This window comes from Gopherus evgoodei, chromosome 4 (assembly GCF_007399415.2).
Source record: "Gopherus evgoodei ecotype Sinaloan lineage chromosome 4, rGopEvg1_v1.p, whole genome shotgun sequence".
Classification (NCBI taxonomy): Eukaryota; Metazoa; Chordata; order Testudines; family Testudinidae; genus Gopherus; species Gopherus evgoodei.
In genome coordinates, this window is record NC_044325.1 from 121,680,053 (window position 1) to 121,700,694 (window position 20,642).

General features: G+C 45.3%; 1 protein-coding gene across 1 annotated transcript in view; it reads left to right on the forward strand.

The window, feature by feature from the left end:
- The window catches only part of LOC115650594 (NACHT, LRR and PYD domains-containing protein 3-like), a 103,458-nt gene that overhangs the window by 9,491 nt on the left and 73,325 nt on the right, over positions 1 to 20,642 (forward strand). The window contains exons 4-5 of the mRNA XM_030560781.1: positions 17,823 to 17,861; positions 18,652 to 20,374. Coding sequence (XP_030416641.1) covers positions 17,823 to 17,861; positions 18,652 to 20,374 — 1,762 coding nt within the window. The remainder of the gene's footprint in view (positions 1 to 17,822; positions 17,862 to 18,651; positions 20,375 to 20,642) is intronic.

Genomic DNA, 20,642 nt, shown 5'->3' on the forward strand with positions numbered 1-20,642 from the left:
CAATTACACAAGAACTCTCCCCACAGGTGGGGGATGTTATTTTCCATGTAGATGGGTATGTTTTTGCAATTGTGGATAAATATGGGCTAGCCTTACTATTTAATACTGAAGGCCATTGTTCTGACCAAGCATTTTTCATAATGTTTATTAACATTATTAACTGAGCACTTTGAATACCCACACACAATACTCCCCATATTAATCTTCTGAAGCCATTCCCTACCCATGTTACCAAGTCCCCTGCCCAATGAGTTAACTGCTAGTTTACCTCGACTGCTGTTCTCCACCCTGTGGCAACTGCCGATAGTTTCTGTGCCATTAATTCATTAATTTGTTGTTGAAATTTTACATTTTGGCTTACTAGTTGTTTGGTTACCCACTTGTTCCCCAGATTTTATGTACTCAGCATATTGTTTCCAACTGCCCACAGTTCTGATGATGATTCCAAGTGTGTCCCTTTACCCACCAACTGAATTGTTGTTTTAATTGTTTTATGTGCATACTACAATTAGGATGAATTTGGGGCGTACCACCCATGTAATAGAGTGAAAGGACACATTAAAAAGTGCTGATAGCACCTGCTCCCACAATGGCTCCCATACATTTGCTCGTTGGGGAATATTTTTGGCTCCAGGCTATGTCCACTTTAAATTTGGATTTTTTCAGCTTGGCATCCATATCACCTGTAGGGTTACATTCTGTAAAACAGTTAACTTATTATACACTCAGCATCCCAAAGGGAATTTTATGCCCAATGCAATATGTACATAACAATCACACCTTTGGGGATTATCTTTTATGGAAGTACCATTGTGGCTACATATGGTAACATTACACCCTAAATGTGGGGCCCTATTTTTTTCAGAGGGTGTATTTGCTTCAGGAGACCAGAGGGTTATATTTTTTGGACTCTCTGTAACAAACCACATAGCTGGTTGACTGTGTTTTCCACTATCATTAATTATTGCAGCACCAGTGAATACCATGCAATATTTCCTGATACATTTGATATTTTTCATCGGGTTGGGATTCCCCCATCTAATCCATAAACCATGTACCAACACTGCCAAATTTCTGTTGGAGTATTAGTGGCACATTTTTTTTATGGGGAGATTTTTATAGTTTTTATTAGCTTTATTGTCACAGGTTGAATGTGTAACTGTCCTTGTGTTTCCTCCTTTTGATACTTGACATTGTGGGATCTGAATAGAATTTGTAAAAGTGACAGTTGTGATTAGCACTAGTAATTGTTCCATTCAGGGCCAGGGAATTTTTATTCTTTTTTTCCTTTTTTGAATTAACCTGTAATACTCACATAACAAAATTTACATGTCCCCTTTCCCAGTTCCATTTTTATACATTTTTATTTGCATGCAGTGAGCCCACTCCCGTCCTCCATTCTTTTTACCCAATAATAGCAGACTGGACCCTAACTGGTAAAGGACAAAATAGGAGCCCTTCTATTTAGGAGATGGGAATGGATGGTGTTGACCTGGAATTTTGTACATCACTAGATTTCCCACCATGGGTAAATCACTCTCCTCGGGCAGGTCATCCCATGCTTTGACTTTTGCTTCTCCTTGCTCGTCTCAGCAGGCCACTGCCTGCTGTACCTGTTTTACATGGTCGATTAGAGTTAAAATCCATTCTTTTGTTCAGCCGTGTGTAGTGACTTCCCCAGGTAAGTAGATTTTCCCACCGTTTCATGGGCCTTTCCATGAGAGCCTCATATGGAAATCCTGTGTCCTTATCTCGGACCCTTATTCTCATTAAGACAAAGGGCAGTAACTGTGACCAGTTTTTTTCTCCCGTTTCCACTCCCTTTCTTAGCTCACTTTTAATGGTGCGATTTATGGGTTCCACCTGCCCCGCAGCCTGTGGGTAATAAGCAATATGGTACAATTGTGTGATTCCAGTGAGGGCTGATAGCTCCCCTAACAGATCTGACCAGAAGGCAGTTTCTTGGTCTGAGTCAATTACCTTTGGGACCCCACAGTGAGTGAATAACTCATTTACCAGTATTTCAGCAGTTACCGGGGCAGTTTGATACTTTGTGGAGAAAGCTTCCACCCACCTGCTGAAAGCATCCACTGCCATCAACATGAACTGGTTTTTCCTGTGATCTGGTGGTAGGGGTCCTGTGTAGTCAATTTTTATCCTTTCCCAAGGTCCCCTGGGGGCTTGTTTTATTAATTTTCCCCTTAGCACCTTGTGAGGTGGGTTGTGCCTGACACAATCTAAACAACATTCCAGATGTGATTTTAAATTAGCTGCCATTTTTGGCCACCAGCACAACCTTTTTAAAGTTCCCAGTGCCTCCTCAAACCCGGGGTATCCCTCTGCCAAGTTTCCATGCACCAGCTTAAGAAAGCCGTCTGGCTTCCCAGGGGGCACAGCATTTCTGGTCCCGCAGCTGTTAAGAGACACCAAATTCCTTTCATTAGTTCTACCTTTGGCACATGCCTGTTCCCAAGTTTTATGATGCCTGCCAGTTCTGGGTCAGATTCTTGCAACTCTCGAATTTGCCCTCCCCAGTCTATATCCACCCCACTTCTTGTTATCACTGCTACAAGTAGACTTTTTTTGGCTTTCAGAGCCATGGGGGTGCCTGCTTGGCCTTTGCATCAGCCAGATTATTTCCTTTGCTTGGGGGTCCTGTATTTTTGTGTGCCTTTACCTTTACCATCTTGATTCATGTAAAATGGTGACTGAGGTCCTCCACTCGCTTCTACCAGTTAGCATGCTTGATTGTGGAGCCATTTGTTGCCCTGAAATGATTATCTGCCCACCATCTCAGCATTAATGTGGCCCTACGAAATACATAATCTGAATCTACCACCACACAACATTCTGGCTCAAATTTGGGATCCACTTCATTTAAAGCTCTTAGCAAGGCTGCCAGTTCTGCCTCCAGAGCTGACCTTGCTTCTAGTGAGGAACCAAAAGTGCAGTCTCATTTCCTCTGATTTCCACAACAGCTAAATCTGCAGTTTTCTGTCCTCCCTGATACCTACAACTTCCATCTAAAAACCATATGAGTGTCCCCTCCTTTACCTGATTGGGGTTAGCCGCCCGAAACACCTGATGATGGGTTTTACCTGGGCTAGCTTCACATTGGTGTGGGGTGCCAGGCAGATGTAATCCGGCTACCCAGACTATGGGTTCCTTTAACACTTCTGCTTTAATGTTTTCTGCCTGTAGACCCAGCAACCATTTGGCAATCTGCTGCCCACTCACTTGTCCCTGTAAGATAGTTTGCATGTTTAACAGCCGCAGGGGATCATGATGAGATTGGACTATTAGTTTCTGCATCCCTGTGAAGTATTTGAATTTCCCTACCTCCCGGTAGGTGCACAACAGCTCCTTTTCACTCCATTTATACTTTAGTTTTACAGCACTCAAAAGTCAAGAGGCAAAGGCCACAGGTCGGTCCTTTGCTCCACACTCCTGTGTTAATGCACAACCAGTGGTAGTGTCAGATACCAAAGGGTACAGATAAAAGAATTTTTCCCCATCCAGGTAGGCCAGCACTGGAGAACTGGCCAGGTTTTCTTTTAGTACTGTCACTACCTCAGTACACTTTTCTGACCATTCCCAAGCTGAGGATCGGGTTAGGTCAAATAGAGGCTGGGATGTTTCTGCATAATTGGCCACAAAATCCCTGCAAAATCCAGTTAGACCCAGAAAACTTTGCAAGCTTTTAACATCCATAGGGAGTGGCAGGGACTGGATCAGTTGCACCCGTCCCTTATTGATTTCCCTTCCCATCTGGGACACTTTCACTTCTAAGTAGGTCACTTTTGTTTGTCTCATCTGAGCCTTTTTCCCATTGACATTCAACCCTGCTCTTGCCAACACTTGCAGGACCTGCTTGGTTAGTTCCCTGTCTTCCTCCTCTGTCTGTGACATTAGCAGCAGGTCGTTTACATATTGTACACACCTTGCTAAATCCACCCCCTTCACAGCCTGTCTCATGTATCTGTGAAAAATTGCAGGGGAGTCCTAATATCCCTGGGATAGGACTGTCTAGCAGAATTGTCTGCCCTCCTATGTGAATGCAGTTTTATACTGACATGAAGTAGCTAGTGGCAGAGACCAAAATCCATTCTCTATGTTCAAAACAGTGAAAATTCGGAACTGGGATCCAATGCAGGCTACCATTTCAGGGTACGCTGCCACTACTGAGGCTGGTGAATTAGCCAGAGCATTTAGTGTCCTGTAATTCACAGTGAGGCACCAGGTGCCATTTAGCTTTCTTACTGGCCACACAGCAGCATTGCAAGGGGATGCAACCGCTCTAATCAGTCCCCTTTGATCCAATTCCCCAACGGTTGCCCCCACCTCTGCCAATGCCTCCCAAGGAATAGGATATTGTTTCTGTGGGAGAGGGTCCCCTCTTTCTAGCAGTACCTCCATCCTGCCCCTACCACAGTCCAGGTTATCCATAGCCCACACCAGGCCACCCAGAGGATTCAGGAGGCCTGGGGCAAAGCAATTGGGGCAAAGGCCCATAAAAAAAAATCGCAATACTATACAATACTATATTCTCATGGGGGCCCCTGTGGGGCCTGGTGCAAATTGCCCCACTTGCTCCGCACCCACGGGTGGCCCTGGGAAAAATAAACCTTCTGCATCTCAGCACAAACCCAGTTTTGAGAGAACTTCTTTACAAGGTATCACTGGTTCACAGCATCAGATAGTGCTAAAAGGCACTAATGCTCATTAAAAGGGTTGGCCAAATATTTTCTGTCAACTTTTTCTGGATAGAAAACTAGGGGGGGGTTTAAAAAGTAGAAAAAAATCATGGACAGCGTCTGCTTTCCTTTAAAATTTGTTGTGGTTTTTTAATTGAAAAGCTGAAATTAGTCTGCCAAAACCTGAATATGGTTTTGGGTTTCAGAAGTGTGTGGCCAAATATTTGCTGGTTGCTGTGTCTGATTGTTTAAAAAAACAATAAACAAATTCTGCTTAAAAAAAAATCTAAATTTTTTGAACTACCTCAGCTTGTGACCAAATGCCTGAGCCCATCCAGTCAGAGATTTTTCCAGGTTTCTGATACTCTGTTGGCTTTCTTGACCCATATCTGTCTCCTTAACTTTGGGTTAATTTAGGTTAGAACATAAGAACAGCCATACTGGGTCAAACCAAAGGTCCATCCAGCCCAGTCTACCAACAATGGCCAATCCCCAAGTGCCCCAGAGGGAGTGAACCTAACAGGTAATGATCAAGTGATCTCTCTCCTGCCATCCATCAATCACCACCCTCTGACAAACAGAGGCTAGGGACACCATCCTTTACCCATCCTGGCTAATAATCATTAATGGACTTAACCTCCATGAATTCATCTGTTTCTCAGAGACTGGCTCCATGGGTCCCTCACAAACTGGAGATGGTTACTGTGGGTTTGTCTTTAGTATAGCTTATGTACATACTCCACGAACTGAGCATTTGAGCTTGTTCCAGAATCTAGGATGAGCCTATGTTGTGAAAACTGAAATGCTCAAAATAGCACATGCATGTGAATGGACAAAGGGTGCTAAAATTAAATTAACCCAGGGGTTCTCAAACTGGGGGTCAGGACCCCTCAGGGGGTCATGAGGTTATTACTGGGGGTCGCGAGCTGTCAGCCTCCATCTCAAATGCTTTGCCTCCAGCATTTATAGTAGTGTTAAATATATAAAAAGTGTTTTTAATTTATAAGGAGGGGAGGGTCGCACTCAGAGGTTTGCTATGTGAAAGGGGTCACCAGGACAAAAGTTTGAGAACCATTGAATTAACCCCTCTGAAGCCTCAGGGAATGCAGGGGATGGGGGTAGGGCGTCTCCCTTGATAGGATTGGGAAGGAAGTAGGTGATGTAGGATATTGCTCTTCTCACGTGATCCCTCCCCCAGTGGCTAATTTTACATGAAGCTACCCTTCCCTGACATGAATCTCCCTATGGCACTGAAATTAAATATAGACTATAATTTGGTATTTGAGAAGTGAAAGGGTTAGTAGCCCTAATGGAAAAGCTAACAGCCGGGCTCTTCTGCAAGCCTCAAACTGCTGAATGAGCTTTAGGGCAGGGAAGGCTGTGCCTCCCAAACAGCCTGGCCCTGCCCCTTATCTGACCATCCACCCACTTCCTGCTCCCCCGACTGTATGCCCCCCTCAGAATCCCTGACCCATCCTGCTCCTTGCCCCCTCACCGTCACCACCCCGGGACCCCACCCCTGCTCCCTTGTCCCCTGACTGCCCCAACCTTTATCCGTCCCCCCCCGCTGAGTCCTGACAGACCCTCAGAACGCCCACGATCCAACCATCCCATTCCCTGTCCCCCCCCAATCTCTCCCCCTCCCTGTCCCCGGGACTCCCTGCCCCTTATCCAACTCCCCCGGCCCCAGCCCCGGCCTCTTACCCCCAGCTCCCTCCTCAACTGGAGCCTTAGCATGTCGTATCCAGGAGCTTCCCTGAACAGTCGTGCAGCGTGGCTCTGGCGGGGCCTGAGCTCCCAGCCCCTCCCCCTCACCACGTGGCTCTGAGTGGGGCGGAGCTCAGGGGCCCCGCCGGAGCCACGCTGCACGGCTGTGCAGGGAAGCTCCTGGGTGCGCTGAAGCTCCGGAAGAGGGGCAGAGGCGGGGTTGGACCAGGGTGGGAGCCTCACCCGTTCTCTTGGGGGCCCCTGCAGAGCCTGGGGTCTGGGACACATTGCCCCCTTGCCCCCCACTCTGGGCGGCCCTGGGCCCACACAAGGATGTGTTCCCACCCAGCCAGGGGTAGTGGGAGGGCATGCGCTGTTTTAATGGTCATAGTGGCTATCCCCACAGGAATGGTATAGCCATGACCATCCTGCGTCTGCCCCAGTAAACACACCCAATTGGCTAAGTCCAGTACAAGTCCCATCTTGTGTAAATTTCCTGCCCCCAACAGATTAAGCATATCATTACAACCCCACATAATCTCCCCCTCCCCGCAGATTCCTTTGATCTGTCCCCGCCTCAGAGTTAACTGTATCTTCCCCTCCCATTGCCCCTACAATTGTTACATTTCCTTCTGAGGGCCTCCCCTACCCCCATTTATTCTAGCACTAGAAAAGGTTCAGAAAAGGGCAACTAAAATGATAAGGGGTTTGGAGAGGGTCCCATATTAGGAAAGATTAAAGAGGCTAGGACTCTTCAGCTTAGAAAAGAGGAGACTAAGGGGGGATATGATAGAGGTATATAAAATCATGGTGATGTGGAGAAAGTGGATAAGGAAAAGTTATTTACTTATTCCCATAATACAAGAACTAGGGGTCACCAAATGAAATTAATAGGTAGCAGGTTTAAAACAAATAAAAGGAAGTTCTTCTTCACACAGCGCACAGTCAACTTGTGGAACTCCTTACCTGAGGAGGTTGTGAAGGCTGGGACTATAACAATGTTCAAAAGGGAACTGGATAAATTCATGGTGGCTAAGTCCATAAATGGCTATTAGCCAAGAAGGGTAAAGAATGGTGTCCCTAGCCTCTGTTCATCAGAAGATGGAGATGGATGGCAGGAGAGAGATCACTTAATCATTGCCTGTTAGGTTCACTCCCTCTGGGGCACCTGGCATTGGCCACTGTCGGTAGACAGATACTGGGCTAGATAGACCTTTGGTCTGACCCGGTACGGCTGTTCTTATGTTCTTATTTGGTTAAACTGATGGCTGGTCCAGTGTCTATCAAAAAATCCCTCATGGAACTTCCTTCGATTGCCCCCTGGAGCATGGGGTGACCAGATGTATCTCATCCTAAACTGAGAACATGGACAGGATGCCTCCCAGGGCACGCCTGAGTCGTAGCATCCACCTCTGCCCTCCCACTGGTTCATGGGGGAGGGGGGGTCCTGGCACCGAAGACATTTCTGTCTCGAAGCAAAATTGTGTGTCTGGCATTTCAGGCAGTCCCAGTCCCCTGGCCTCCGGGGCCACGTTCCCCCTGATCTGGTGAGATCCTGGGTAGTCAGTTTAGCCTGCAATCTCTGGATCTATTGCTCTATAGCTGCCTGCTTGTCCCTGACTACCCCACCCCCCAAAGCCACAACTTCGCCCTCTACCTCCTCCCCTACGGGCTCACCCACCCTTTTCCATCTTGTACTAATCCCCTTCAGTAATAACAAGGACCAGCTCTCCCCCATGATGCATCTGCCTCTATACATCTGCCTGTTCCAGAAACTGGGGTAGCTGATTGGGAGCAAGTTCAGGGTGCTGCAACCTTAAATGCCCCACAAACTGAGGATCTCTCAGCTCCAACCATTTCTCCAGCAATTCCACACCCCTACCATGCTCCACACCCCCACCAGGTCCTGGTGCCCCTGTCTGGGGTATCACCTATGGACTGTCCAGAGGATCCACCCAGCACCGTGCCCATGCCTGTATGCGATTAAGTGCATCTCGTCCTGTTTCCCCAGGGATTCACTTCATCTTATTCATCCCCACAGTACAAGAGTACACATCAAATAACTATTTTGCCTCCTGTCCAGGAATTAGAAATGGGTGTGCCACTCCTGCCACATCGATTACTAAGGTGCCCTGTCCCAAAAGACTACACCATATGATCACCTGGTCCTCATGAGTTAGACCCTCCATCTCCCTGCCCACCTCCACTAGCCACAGCACAAACTGATCCCAATCCTCCTGGGGTACCTTTCCCAAATGGCCCAGTACTGTCTTCCGGTCCTTCAGGGACAAGGGGTGGATTTCTGCCTGTTTTACTACTTGTGGGGCATGATCCCCCCACGCTGCAACTGGGACTACTATTCCTGTCTCCTATAATTTCTCCCAGGTAGCCTCTCTCAGGGGCTGTAACTATGGATCACCGGCTTACAATGTTCACTGGCAGAGGTGGGTACAATGTCTTTTTCAGGATAGGGTGGTGGGGGTGTCTCTTTCAGCTCCATTAGTGGGGCAGATGGTCTGGGGTCCCCAAGTCCATTGCTCCCATGTTTACGCTGATACAATTCCTCCTCTAAATCTCCTACTTTCCCCAGCAGTTCTCTCCAGATTGCCTTAGAAGACTCTTCTGTCCATGCAGTATCCCGTGCCTTCAAATCTGCTACCTCTACTGCTAACACAGATTTTTCTGGTAAAATCCGTTACTGATCCACAATCCCCTCCAAATCCTTAATGTGTTGGAGGAGATCGGCTTCCCTTTTTACCCAGTATGCCATCCCAGCACACAAACCTTATAATACCATTCCCTTTTTCCTACATTGCTTTCCCTTGGGGTTTGTCAAAACCTCCCCCATCTCCTTCTCAATCTCATCCCAGGTGGATCCCTGCACCTGGTATGGGCCCTGATTCTTCCTTTCTATTTGTTCAAAAAATCCGTTACCTCAGCTTGCCAGAACCCGGAACTACCACCACGAGAGTTCGCCATACCCCGTCCAAGCAGCCACGCGGACTGTTGGGGAGGGGGACTTACAGGCTGCCACTCACCTATCCAATTCGATATATCTGAGTCACTGGCACCAAGATGTTAGAGAGCTTATTCCTTCACTCTCACACTTCCCTGGTCCTTTTCGCATGAACAGAGAGCAACAATACCTGAAGTCCAAAGGTGCAAACAATTTGATGTTTATTGGGGTAAACTTCCAGCAAGCTTAAATCCAAGTTCCTTTTTCCTTATTTTCAAATCCCAACTTCCTGTTTGCCCCTAATTTATATAGTAATATTCTCAGCTATACCTTAACTAATCATTCTACTAAAATTTACCTAACCAATCCTAACATATTGTAACATGATTAGCTAACCAATTATATCCCACCACCTAAATTAGCTTACACTCAGCAAAATTAATTATACAACAGACAGAAACAATTATGGAACCAGACAGAGACCATGCAAATAAACATACAAAACAATACAGAAGTGAGGATTTCACAATTACATCTATACAGACGTAAGGGTTTTACAACTACATCTATATAGACATAAGGGCTTTCCAGCTGTGTCTATTGATAAATTGAGTTCTTACCAGACAGAAAACTATCAAACTAAATTTTGTTTTACAGGTTCTAGGCTCTTCCCTTTCTCTGGAGGTGATAGATCGGATCACCTTCCTAACAGCCTCAGATTACCTTATTTCAATATAACTAAACAGGGCCTCAGACTGTCACTGTGAGAGAAGGCACTTACAGATAGGCAATGATTTTAATTCTTTCTTTTATACCTCTATAACTAGCTAAGTAATAAAAATAGACCTAAATTTTTACGGTATAGGCCTTTGCAGACAGACTTGAATATCTGTATCCTAACAAGCAGTGTGCCCTTGTTGCTAAGAAAGCCAATGGCATAATGGGCTGTATTAGTAGAAGAATTGCCATCAGATGAAGGGAAGAGATTATTCCCCTCTCTTCGGCATTGGTGAGGCCACACCTGGAGTACTGCATCCAGTTTTGGTCCCCCCACTACAGAAAGAATGTGGAGAAATTGGAGAGAGTCCAGCGGAGGGCAACAAAAATGATTAGAGGGCTGGGGCACATGACTTACAGGGAGAGGCTGAGGGAACTGGGGTTATTTAGTTGCAGAAGAAAGAGTGGAGGGGCGGGATTTGATAGCAGCCTTCAACTACCGGAGGGGGAGTTCCAAAGAGGATGGAGCTAGGGTGTTCTCAGTGGTGGCAGATGACAGAACAAAAAGCAATGGTCTCAAGTTGCAGTGGGGAAGGTCTAGGTTGGATATTAGGAAACACTATTTCACCAGGAGGATGGTGAAGCACTGGAATGGTTACCTAAGGAGGTGGTGAAATCTCCATCCTTAGATGTTTTTAAGGCCTAGCTTGACAAAGCCCTGGCTAGGATGATTTTGTTGGTAGTGGTGCTGCATTGAGCAGGGGATTGGACTAGATGATCTCCTGAGGTTTTTTCCAACCCTAATATTCTATTCTAAAACATCTGCCCCTTTAATTATAGGGCTGAAAAAGCTTCCACACCACTTATCTGGGCTTGCAGTGAGATCCTTGCCAAAATTGGGGATGACTAAATGCAGCTGTACTGAAATTTCTTCTTTTTTTTTAAACAAGGAAAACACCACTTAATTAACATTTTTTGTTTTGTTCTTTGGTAGTTTGCTTCCAACCCTTCAGATTGATTTTTATAATAATACCCAGCTCTAATATAGGACTTTTCATTTGCAGATCTCAGTGATCATATATCAAAAAGAAAGATTCTATGGGTATGTCCACATAGAAATGTAAGCCTAGAGTTAGTGGATCTTGAGTCAGCTAACCCATGTCAGGGAACCCTGGGTTTGGGCATCTATACTGTATTTTCACCCTAGGTTAAGGATTTTCTGATCTGTGCTTGAACCTAGGGTTCTAGCCTCCACACTGTAGTGCACAGTCCTGAATCAAAGTAACCGTATCTCAGAATGCCTGGTGCCCCTCCCCCCATCTCAGTGTCAAGACTCTAGCCCTACGAATACAGTGTATTATGGGAAAAATCTAATGCCCACCCTGTTTCCTATCTGGGAGGGTGCTATTGATGGGATTCAGCTGCCCATAAGGAGCACAACTGCATAATTAGCACCTTTGGTGGCTGTCTCAGTAGAATGACTGCAGTTTGTAAAGGCTTTATACTGAACTACCATCTGACCTGAGAGTTGGGCTGTGCACCTCTAGGCTGAGTCACAGTGGTAGGAAAATGCCTATGTGCTCCTGTTCTGAGAATAATTAGGACGTCAGTCTCCAGAGCTGCCCAGCTAGTAAAATGGAACTTTGCAATACTTAATTTTAAAAAATGGACTTTTGAATTAAGCTGTTTCTGTTGTGTTTTTTTTAAATTATTTTTATCTGTTTTGAAGTGGGGCAAAGGAAAGACACTACTACCCCATGCCGTTTGCTGCCTGCTATGGAGTGGTGCAATGTTTCCACTGGGTTGGGGTGCAGTGTGCTACAGAACCCCCCAGGGATTCCTTATCCCTGACCCACCACACCACAGGAGGCCAGGATAAAGGAACCTTGGGAGTCTATGGGATGTTTTGGAGCTAACGTTGCCCTTACAGTGCATGCTGCCCACATATCTCTAGAGATGTAACCCCAGGGAGGGCAGTAGGGGTCCAGGAGCAAGGGACAGAGAATAGAATGGGAGATGAAATTTAAATTTAATAATTGGAGATATACCAATCTCCTAGAACTGGAAGGGACCTTGAAAGGTCATTGAGTCCAGCTCCCTGCCTTCACTAGCAGGACCAAGTATTGATTTTTGCCCCAGATCCCTAAGTGGCCTTCTCAAGGATTGAACTCACAACCCTGGGTTTAAGCAGGCCAATGCTCAAACCACTGAGATATCATGCCCAGCTGCCTTACAGGAAGTGGGAGCAGCAGAGTTCCCAGCTCACCACAGCCAGGGGAGGGATGACTCCGAATACCCTGTCACCTGGGAGCCATCTCCCACCTGTCAGCTTTGCTCCTGGCAAGCTCTGCACAGAAGCAAGAATGTGCTGGGGGGGAAGCTAACACCGTAGGAGTGTGATGCGGTGGACTAAGCTCAGAGGCCTGTGATGGGTTCAGTCACAGAGACCCCCTCAAGAGTGTAACTCGATGTGCTGGGGATACAACTGAGAACAACCCCTCTGCCCGAAAACCCCTCCACTTCCGTCCTGCTGAGTTAAGACACTCCAGTCAGCCTCAGTGCAGACCAAGAGGTTGGGCTATGCACCCCTGCAGTTTACAGAAACTGAGATTCACTCAGTCCAGGGGCTTCTCAGTTAACAGGGACTTTCCCAGCACCCAGTATTCAGTCCTTCCGGGAGCCTAACCCCCAGATAAATCCATTTTACTCTGTACAAAGCTTATACAGGGTACATTTATAAATTGTCTGCCCTCTATAACACTGATAGAGAGCTATGCACAGCTGTTTGATCCTCAAGGTATTAATCACTTACTCTGGATTTATTAATAAACAAAAGTGATTTTATTAAGTATAAAAAGTAGGATTTAAGTGATTTCAAAGACTAACAGACAGAACATGGTAAGTCACAAAAGCAAAATAAATCATAAATGCAAGGCTAACTTAATATTCTAAGGATCTAGTTACAGCTACTAACTTCTCACCCTAGATGTTATCTCAGGTACAATCCTTTTCAGACCAAAGCTGTAGTTTATGGCCTGGGTCAAGCAATCACTCAGACCCCTGTAATTACAGTCCTTCATTCCAATTGCTTTCAGATATCTCTTTGGGGTGGAGAGGCCATCTCTTGAGATAGATGAAGAACAGATGGGGATGTGTGGCTTCCAGGGCCTTTTATAGTCTCTCTCTTGTGGGCGGAAACCCCTTTGTTCTTCTGTGCAAAATCACAGCAACAAGATGAAGTTTGTAGACACATGGGCAAGTCACATGTCCATGAATGATTCAGCTGTTTGCAGGCCAACACCACTGTTTACATGCTAGTTTGAACATTCCCATGAAAGCTCAGATGTCTCCCAAAGTTCATTGTTAGATAAGTATCAGGGGGTAGCTGTGTTAGTCTGTATCCACAGAAACTAACAAGGAGTCCCTATTCCAAGCCCAAATTCTTCTGGGTACCCATCACCTACTCCAGGACAGGCCCAACAAGGAAAATAACAGAACACCACTGGCCATCACATACAGCTCTCAGCTAAAATCTCTCCAGGACATCATCAGAGATCCACAACCTATCCTGGAAAATGATCTCTCAATCTCAGACCTTGGGAGGCAGGCCAGTCTTCGCTTACAGACAGCCCCCCCAACCTGAAGCAAATACTCACCAGCAACTACACACTACAGCACAGAAAAAGTAACCCAGGATCCAATCCCTGTAAGAAACCTTGTTGCCTACTCTGTCCCCATATCTACTCTAGCGACACCATCAGAGGACCTAACCACATCAGCCACACCATCAGGGACTCATTCACCTGCACATCTACTAATGTGATATATGCTATCATGTGCCAGCAATGCCCCTCTGCCATGCACTTTCGCCAAACCGGACAGTCTCTACGTAAAAGAATGAATGGACACAAATCAGACATCAGGAATAGTAACATACAAAAGCCAGTAGGAGAACACTTCAATCTTCCTGGACATTCTATAACAAATTTAAAAGTAGGCATACTTGAACAAAAAAACTTCAGAAACAGACTTCAAAGAGAAATTGCAGAACTAAAATTCATTTGCAAATTTAATACCATTAATTTGGGCTTGAATAGGGACTGGGAGTGGCTGGCTCACTACAAAAGTAATTTTCCCTCTCTTGGTTTTGACTCCTCCTCCTCAATTATTGGGTGTGAACTACATCTACTCTGATTGAATTGACCCTGTCAACACTGGTTCTCCACTTGTGAGTAACTCCTTCTCTTCTTGTGTCAATATAATAATGCCTGCCTCTGTAATTTTCACTCTATGCATCAGAAGAAGTGGGTTTTTACCCAAGAAAGCTTATGCCCAAATAAATCTGTTAGTCTTTAACAATAACAACAAGGAGTCTGGGGGCATCTTAGTTAAGTACTTCCAGTTACTTGAATAGTCCCTTCACAATATGTTGGCCAAACCTTCCTTATGTGTTCCCCACAGCAAACACTTCAAATACAAGCATAGAGCCAGCTCTCCCAACTCCAGATATAAAAAAAGATGCATGCATACAAATAGGATGAATATATTCAGTAGATCCTAACCTTTGCAAAGATATGTTCCATGGCATATTTAGCATAAAGCATATTCCAGTTTTGTCATTTATATTCATCAGCATATTTTCATAAAGCATATGTAGTGCAATGTCACAGGCCCCTGCTACTCTTGTCCCAGGAAAGGAGTAGTAGAAGAGTCCTCCAAGCAGCCTAGAGTGACTGCAATGGAAGCAGCCAATTAGGGCCCATGAAGACCATATAAAAGAATCAGCAAAACCAGAGACAGGCAGTTTCTTGCTGGAGCCAGAGGAGTTCAAATTGTGCTTCTGGCTGGCCAAACTGCAGCACCATGGGCAGCTCATTGCGGGCAGGGGCTGAGGGAGCAAGAAAGAGTTTTTGGCTGGCTCCTGGGCCTGAACATAGAAGAGCCCTGAGCTAAGAGTGAAGCACTGGTGAAGGCTGAGGCTGCAGGGAAATGACCTAGGAAACTGAAAGCAGCTTAGTTAAAGGGACACTGCAGTGTGTGGCCACTATTCTTAGGGTGCCTAGCCTGAGACTCAGAGTAGTGGGCTGACCTGGGTGCCCCCCATAGGTCACTGGGAAAGTGGCCTACAATTGGACAGCAATATCTCCCCAGAAGGGGATCTGAACTACTTCATGGCACAGCTGGAGAGCTGGGGCCAGAAGGGCCCAGAGAGGATGAATCCATTGCCACCAGGGAAGAAGCCCTTGGGCTATGGCCTGATACCAGGTGTGATGTTATGAGTGTAATATAGTATTTCTTTGGAAGGTGACAGAGCCAGAAAGACTGAATTAACTCACAGACTGACCTGACTCATGGCCAAACTTTAGAAAGTGGTTAGGACGGTATGTGAATGAATAGAGCTTTTAAATACAAGTCTACATTGTTAGAGATAGAAGGATAGATGTTTGCTCAGTTCTTGTGATATAAGCAAACAAGTCTTGTCTCTTGCTGTAGCTTTGATTCAAAGATCAAAAAAGGAATATCAGTATTTAAGATGATACTTGAGGGAAATAGTATTATTGTATATATCTGTCTTTGAAGGTTGTGGTAACCTGTATCTGAGCTGTTTAATGGATAAATTATCCAGTGTTAATTGCCAAGATGTTTAGGAGAAGGGAAGGTAAACATATTGTTTTCTCAGGCCAAAAGGCTGCTGGAAATGTATAAGAACCTTGGGACACAATTTTTCTTCATCTCAGATCTGCTTTGGGTTTCAAGAGGGGGATACCTTAAGCCACAAAGATTGAGATCCCCAGTCATTGACTGGAGCCATCCTAAATATGGACATTGGACTATAATCGGTGGACTATTTCTAAAAGGACTTTTGGCAACTATAAGCTCATCTCTGCTATTTATCTGAACCTCAAGAATTGAATTCAAATCTGTATGTATATTGATCTTTTAACCAACTCTCTCTCTCTTTTCTTTTCTAATACATTTTACCTTAGTTAATAAGAATTGGCTATAAGCTTGTATTTTGGGTAAGATCTAAGTTATCATTTGACTTGGGTCTGGGGCTGATCCTCTGGGGCTGGAAGAACCTTTTCTTTTATATGATGAGATAAGATTTTCAGTAATCATCATCATATCTGACAGGTGTGCCTGGATGGAGGCCTGAGGCTGGGCACTTTGAGGGAACTGCATTGTTTGGACTTCTGAGTAACCAGTGAGGTTGTTTGTGCTGGTTTGGTAAATCGAAGTATTGGAATATCCACCAGCAGTTGGGGTTTGCCTGCCCCGTTTTGTTTCCAGTTCACCCTAAGTGACTGACCTCAGCTGGCTCCCACAGGCAGCATTGCCACACTAGGGCTGAGACTGAAGATGCACCCAAACAGAAGGAACACTTGTGAGAAGTGGGTGCCACATCATTGCGAGGAGGCTGTGGAGAAAGTTTTTGGCTGGTTCCCAGTTTTTGGCTGGTTCCCACTTGCCACCCTGACAGTGCCACAACTGGGGCATCCCTGCACAAGCAGATCCAGGGGGCCTGAGAGCAAGGGTCAGAGAACACAGTGGGAACAACAACTGCCATGCAGCAAGGAGGACCTGGAGCTGCCACCACAGAAGGAGGTTGTAGGGAAACTTTGGGGGCTGATTTCCACAACAGTGCTTACAGCCCAGCTACCCCTACATATGCAGCCCAGAGGGGCTGGGCCAAGGGCCAGAGAGCAGAGTAGGGACCAAGCGGCTTTCCTGCAGGGAGGGGAAGCAATGGGGCTCCCAGCTCAGCATGGCCAGGAGAGGAATGACTCCGAACATCCCAGTGGCTGGGACCTGCCTCCCGCCTGGCAGCTTTGCTCCTTGGTTCAGGGAAGCTCTGTGCAGCAGCGAGGAGGTGGCAGAGCAGGAGCTGCTGCCACTGTGAGAGGAGCAGGAACAGGGATCGTGTTTGGCCAGCCATTACTGGTCCTTCCAGCTGTTGGTCTGGCTGCCTGCAGCGCTGCTCCTGTGCCCCCAGGATCTCTGGGATACACCCAGAGGGCTTCTAGGACCCAAGTCAAGCCAGGGCTACGTGCACACAGGAAAGCAATAGGGCTTGGATCCTAGGTCCCAGCTTAACATGGGCTCACATCCTCCAGCCCTGCAGGGTCCTGGGGCCCTAGATCTTAGCCCTAGGTTAGCACAATTGTTGCACGGCACACAAGGGATTAGACTTGTGCCCAGGCTTACACTGTTGTGTAGACATACTGAAAGTGGCTACTCTAGTGGTTTAAAAGAAAAAGAGTATTGCTTCTGATCAGGAGCGGCACGAGGGTTTTTGGCGCCCTAGGCGGAGGGCCGGCTTGCTGGTCCTGTGGCTCCGGTGGACCTGCTGCAGGCGTTCCTGTGGATGGTCCGCTGGTTTGGCGGCTCCAGTGGACCTGCCACAGGCCTGCCTGCGGATGCTCCACCGGAGCCGCGGGACCAGTGGACCGTCTGCAGGCATGTCTGTGGGAGGTTCACCGGAGCAGTCTGCCACCCTCCCAAATCCTGGCGCCCCAGGCGAGCACTTAGGTTGCCTAAATGGAAGCGCCAGCCCTGCTTCTGATGGCCATTTTGAACAGGTCACTGAACTAGTGTCTCCAAAGAGAGTCTCTCTGCCTGCCTCAGCTGCGGATTTTCTAGGGAGCTATTACTGCAGAGAACCATGTATAAATGATTTGTCCCAATGTCCTGAGCTGCGTGACACTGATTTTTGTTACACTGACATTCATGTGAAATTTCTCTTTCAGCTTTGGGTCCTCGGCAAACATCTGAAAGAACAGTAAATGGTACGTGACATTCAAAAAAAGAATTGCATTGCGTGATTACCAGTGGTTACTAGCGTTAGGATAGATCAGCCAGTCATTTGGTTTACTAGTAGAAATAATAAGTAACACCTCAGGAGTGTAAACTTATCAGATCACACAGGTTAAGCAGAGTTGGATGGGAGATGAGGAAATGAATGGGGAGATCTCCAGGAAAGAATCAGGTGCTGCAGAACATGGTGCTGGTGAGTAGGTGGAGATGTTATCTCAGAGGCAGTACTGACCCAATGCAGCAGCATGGTGCTGGAAGACACTCTCCTGCTAGGGACGCCATCTTTTAAATGAGGCAAAATAACTAGAGGTCAACATCTGTAGTCCCTGTAGGTGCTATGGCACTTTTTGAAACCTCTGGGCCCTGCACAAATTTTAGGTTCTATTTAGTTATATTCTTTGCACCTAAATTCCCATTATTGTTTCCATTATACATGTCATTCTCCATCCCTTCATGCCCTACTTTGTTACAGAGTTTCACTGCGCACTGTTAATATCTGACAGGTTTCACCCTAGAGGTGGCTGCATTTCAGTAACTGGTGAAGTGATTCTTATGTATATGCACAGAAGGTCTGAGCCTACACTTCTCTCACATCACTGATTTCAATGGGACCACTGAAGTGAGTAAGGACTAGGACCATAGTTAATTTATTTGGGGACATTTTACGATGCAAGGAGCACTACAGACTTACAGTACTAGTATTACTGTTTAAATAGCTTTATTGTAACATTACAATCATATCTAATGCTTCTTGTCACTCAGTTTACAGCGTGACGTATAGAGAACATATAAAAAATGAATACAGCATGATAAAAGACATGAACGCTCGTCTTGGTGAGAATGTAAAGCTAAACAGCAGGTACACAAAACTGATCATTACAAATGAACATCGTCATGAAATGCAGAGAGAACATGAAATAATGGCCCTGGGACGGAGACATGCAGAGATCATGACGGAGCATGCTACTCCTATCACTATAGGTGATTTATTTGAATCAGATGATGATGGACAGTCACCACAAATTGTCGTGCTGCAGGGAGCTGCAGGGATTGGAAAAACACTGACAGCAAAAAAGATCATGTTGGACTGGGCAAATGAAGAACTATATCAGAGCAGGTTTGATTATGTTTTCTACATAAATTGCCGGGAAATTAACTTTGACAGAGAGCAGAGAAGTGTTGAAGATTTGATTTTAGGAAATTGTCCTGATCATAATGCACCAACTAAAGAGATTCTGATGACTCCAGAAAAACTCCTGTTCATAATTGATGGTTTTGATGAACTGAGATTTTCCTTTAATCAATCAGCAAGTAATCTGTGCTCTGATCCCTGTGAGAAGCAGTCAGTGGAAATCATACTGAGCAGTTTATTTAGGAAAAAAGTGCTTCTCAAATCTTACTTACTAATTACTACAAGACCAATTGCCCTGGAGAAACTTGGGCAGTGTTTGAAAGATGAACGTCATGCAGAGATCCTGGGATTTTCTGAAAATGAGAGAAAAGAATATTTCTACAAGTTCTTTGAGAAGGAAGAGCAAGCAAGCAAAGCCTTTAACTTTGTAAGAGACAACGAAATGCTGTTCACCATGTGCTTTGTCCCCATTGCGTGTTGGATCATCTGCACGGTTCTGAAACAGCAGATGGAAGCAGGTGAAGATCTTGCACAAACTTCCACTACAATCACTGGAGTCTACATGCTCTATCTCTTCAGTTTATTAGAGGGTCACAGCAGCAATTCAAAGCAACAGGTACAAGGTAACTTGAAGGAACTTTGCTCCTTGGCTGCAGATGGAATCTGGAGGAAGAATATACTGTTTGAGGAAGAAGATGTCAGGAAACATGGCTTAGATAAACCTGATTCCCTTTTTCTGAATGAGAACATGTTTCAAAAAGGCATTGGCTGTGAACGTGTTTACAGCTTCATTCACTTGAGTTTTCAGGAATTTTTTGCAGCTTTGTTTTATGTGTTAGAGCAAGAAGAAACTGTGAAAAAGTCAGCAACTGCTATACAACCTGTGGAAAAATTGTTTGAAAAATGTGGAAAATCTAGGAATTATTTAATGTTAACAGTGCGATTCCTGTTTGGTCTCTTAAATAAAAAGAGAATGGAGGAGATGGAGAAAAATCTTAGCTGCAAATTTTCACCCAAAGTTAAAAATAATTTACTAACATGGGTTAAAGAAAAACCCTTTTCGTTGTTGTTCAACTATGATAAATTGCCTTCTGATAAGGAGACAATGTTTTTCTATCTGGATTATTTTTACTGTTTATATGAAATTGAAGAAACTGAATTTGTGCAGAGTGCAATGAATCATTTCATTGAGCTAAAATTAACTCATCATATCTTTACCAAAATGGATCAAATTGTTCTTCAATTCTGTATAAAGAATTGCTGTAATCTGGAGTCAGTTTGTCTAGAGAACATTACGTTTCTAACTGAAGACCTGAATGAAGATTCCCCAGGACCATGCGAGTGGCCACATCGGTGAGTGTTATCTGAGCTCTAAAAATACCTATGTAACTTCTAATTTTTTTTAAAACTTAAACATTGATTTATTCCTCCCGTAGGTCTTCATAGCTCAAATGGCCAAATGACCCACCATAAAAGTGACTCAATTTAGTGACAGACCTTTAAGACTGGGAAGGACCATGCCCCATCCAACCCAAGCCTTAAAAGCATGGAAATAAGACTTTGAGAAAGACTTGTAGGTTTTAAAACAAATGTTGAAGGAAAGAACACTTACAGTCATGAA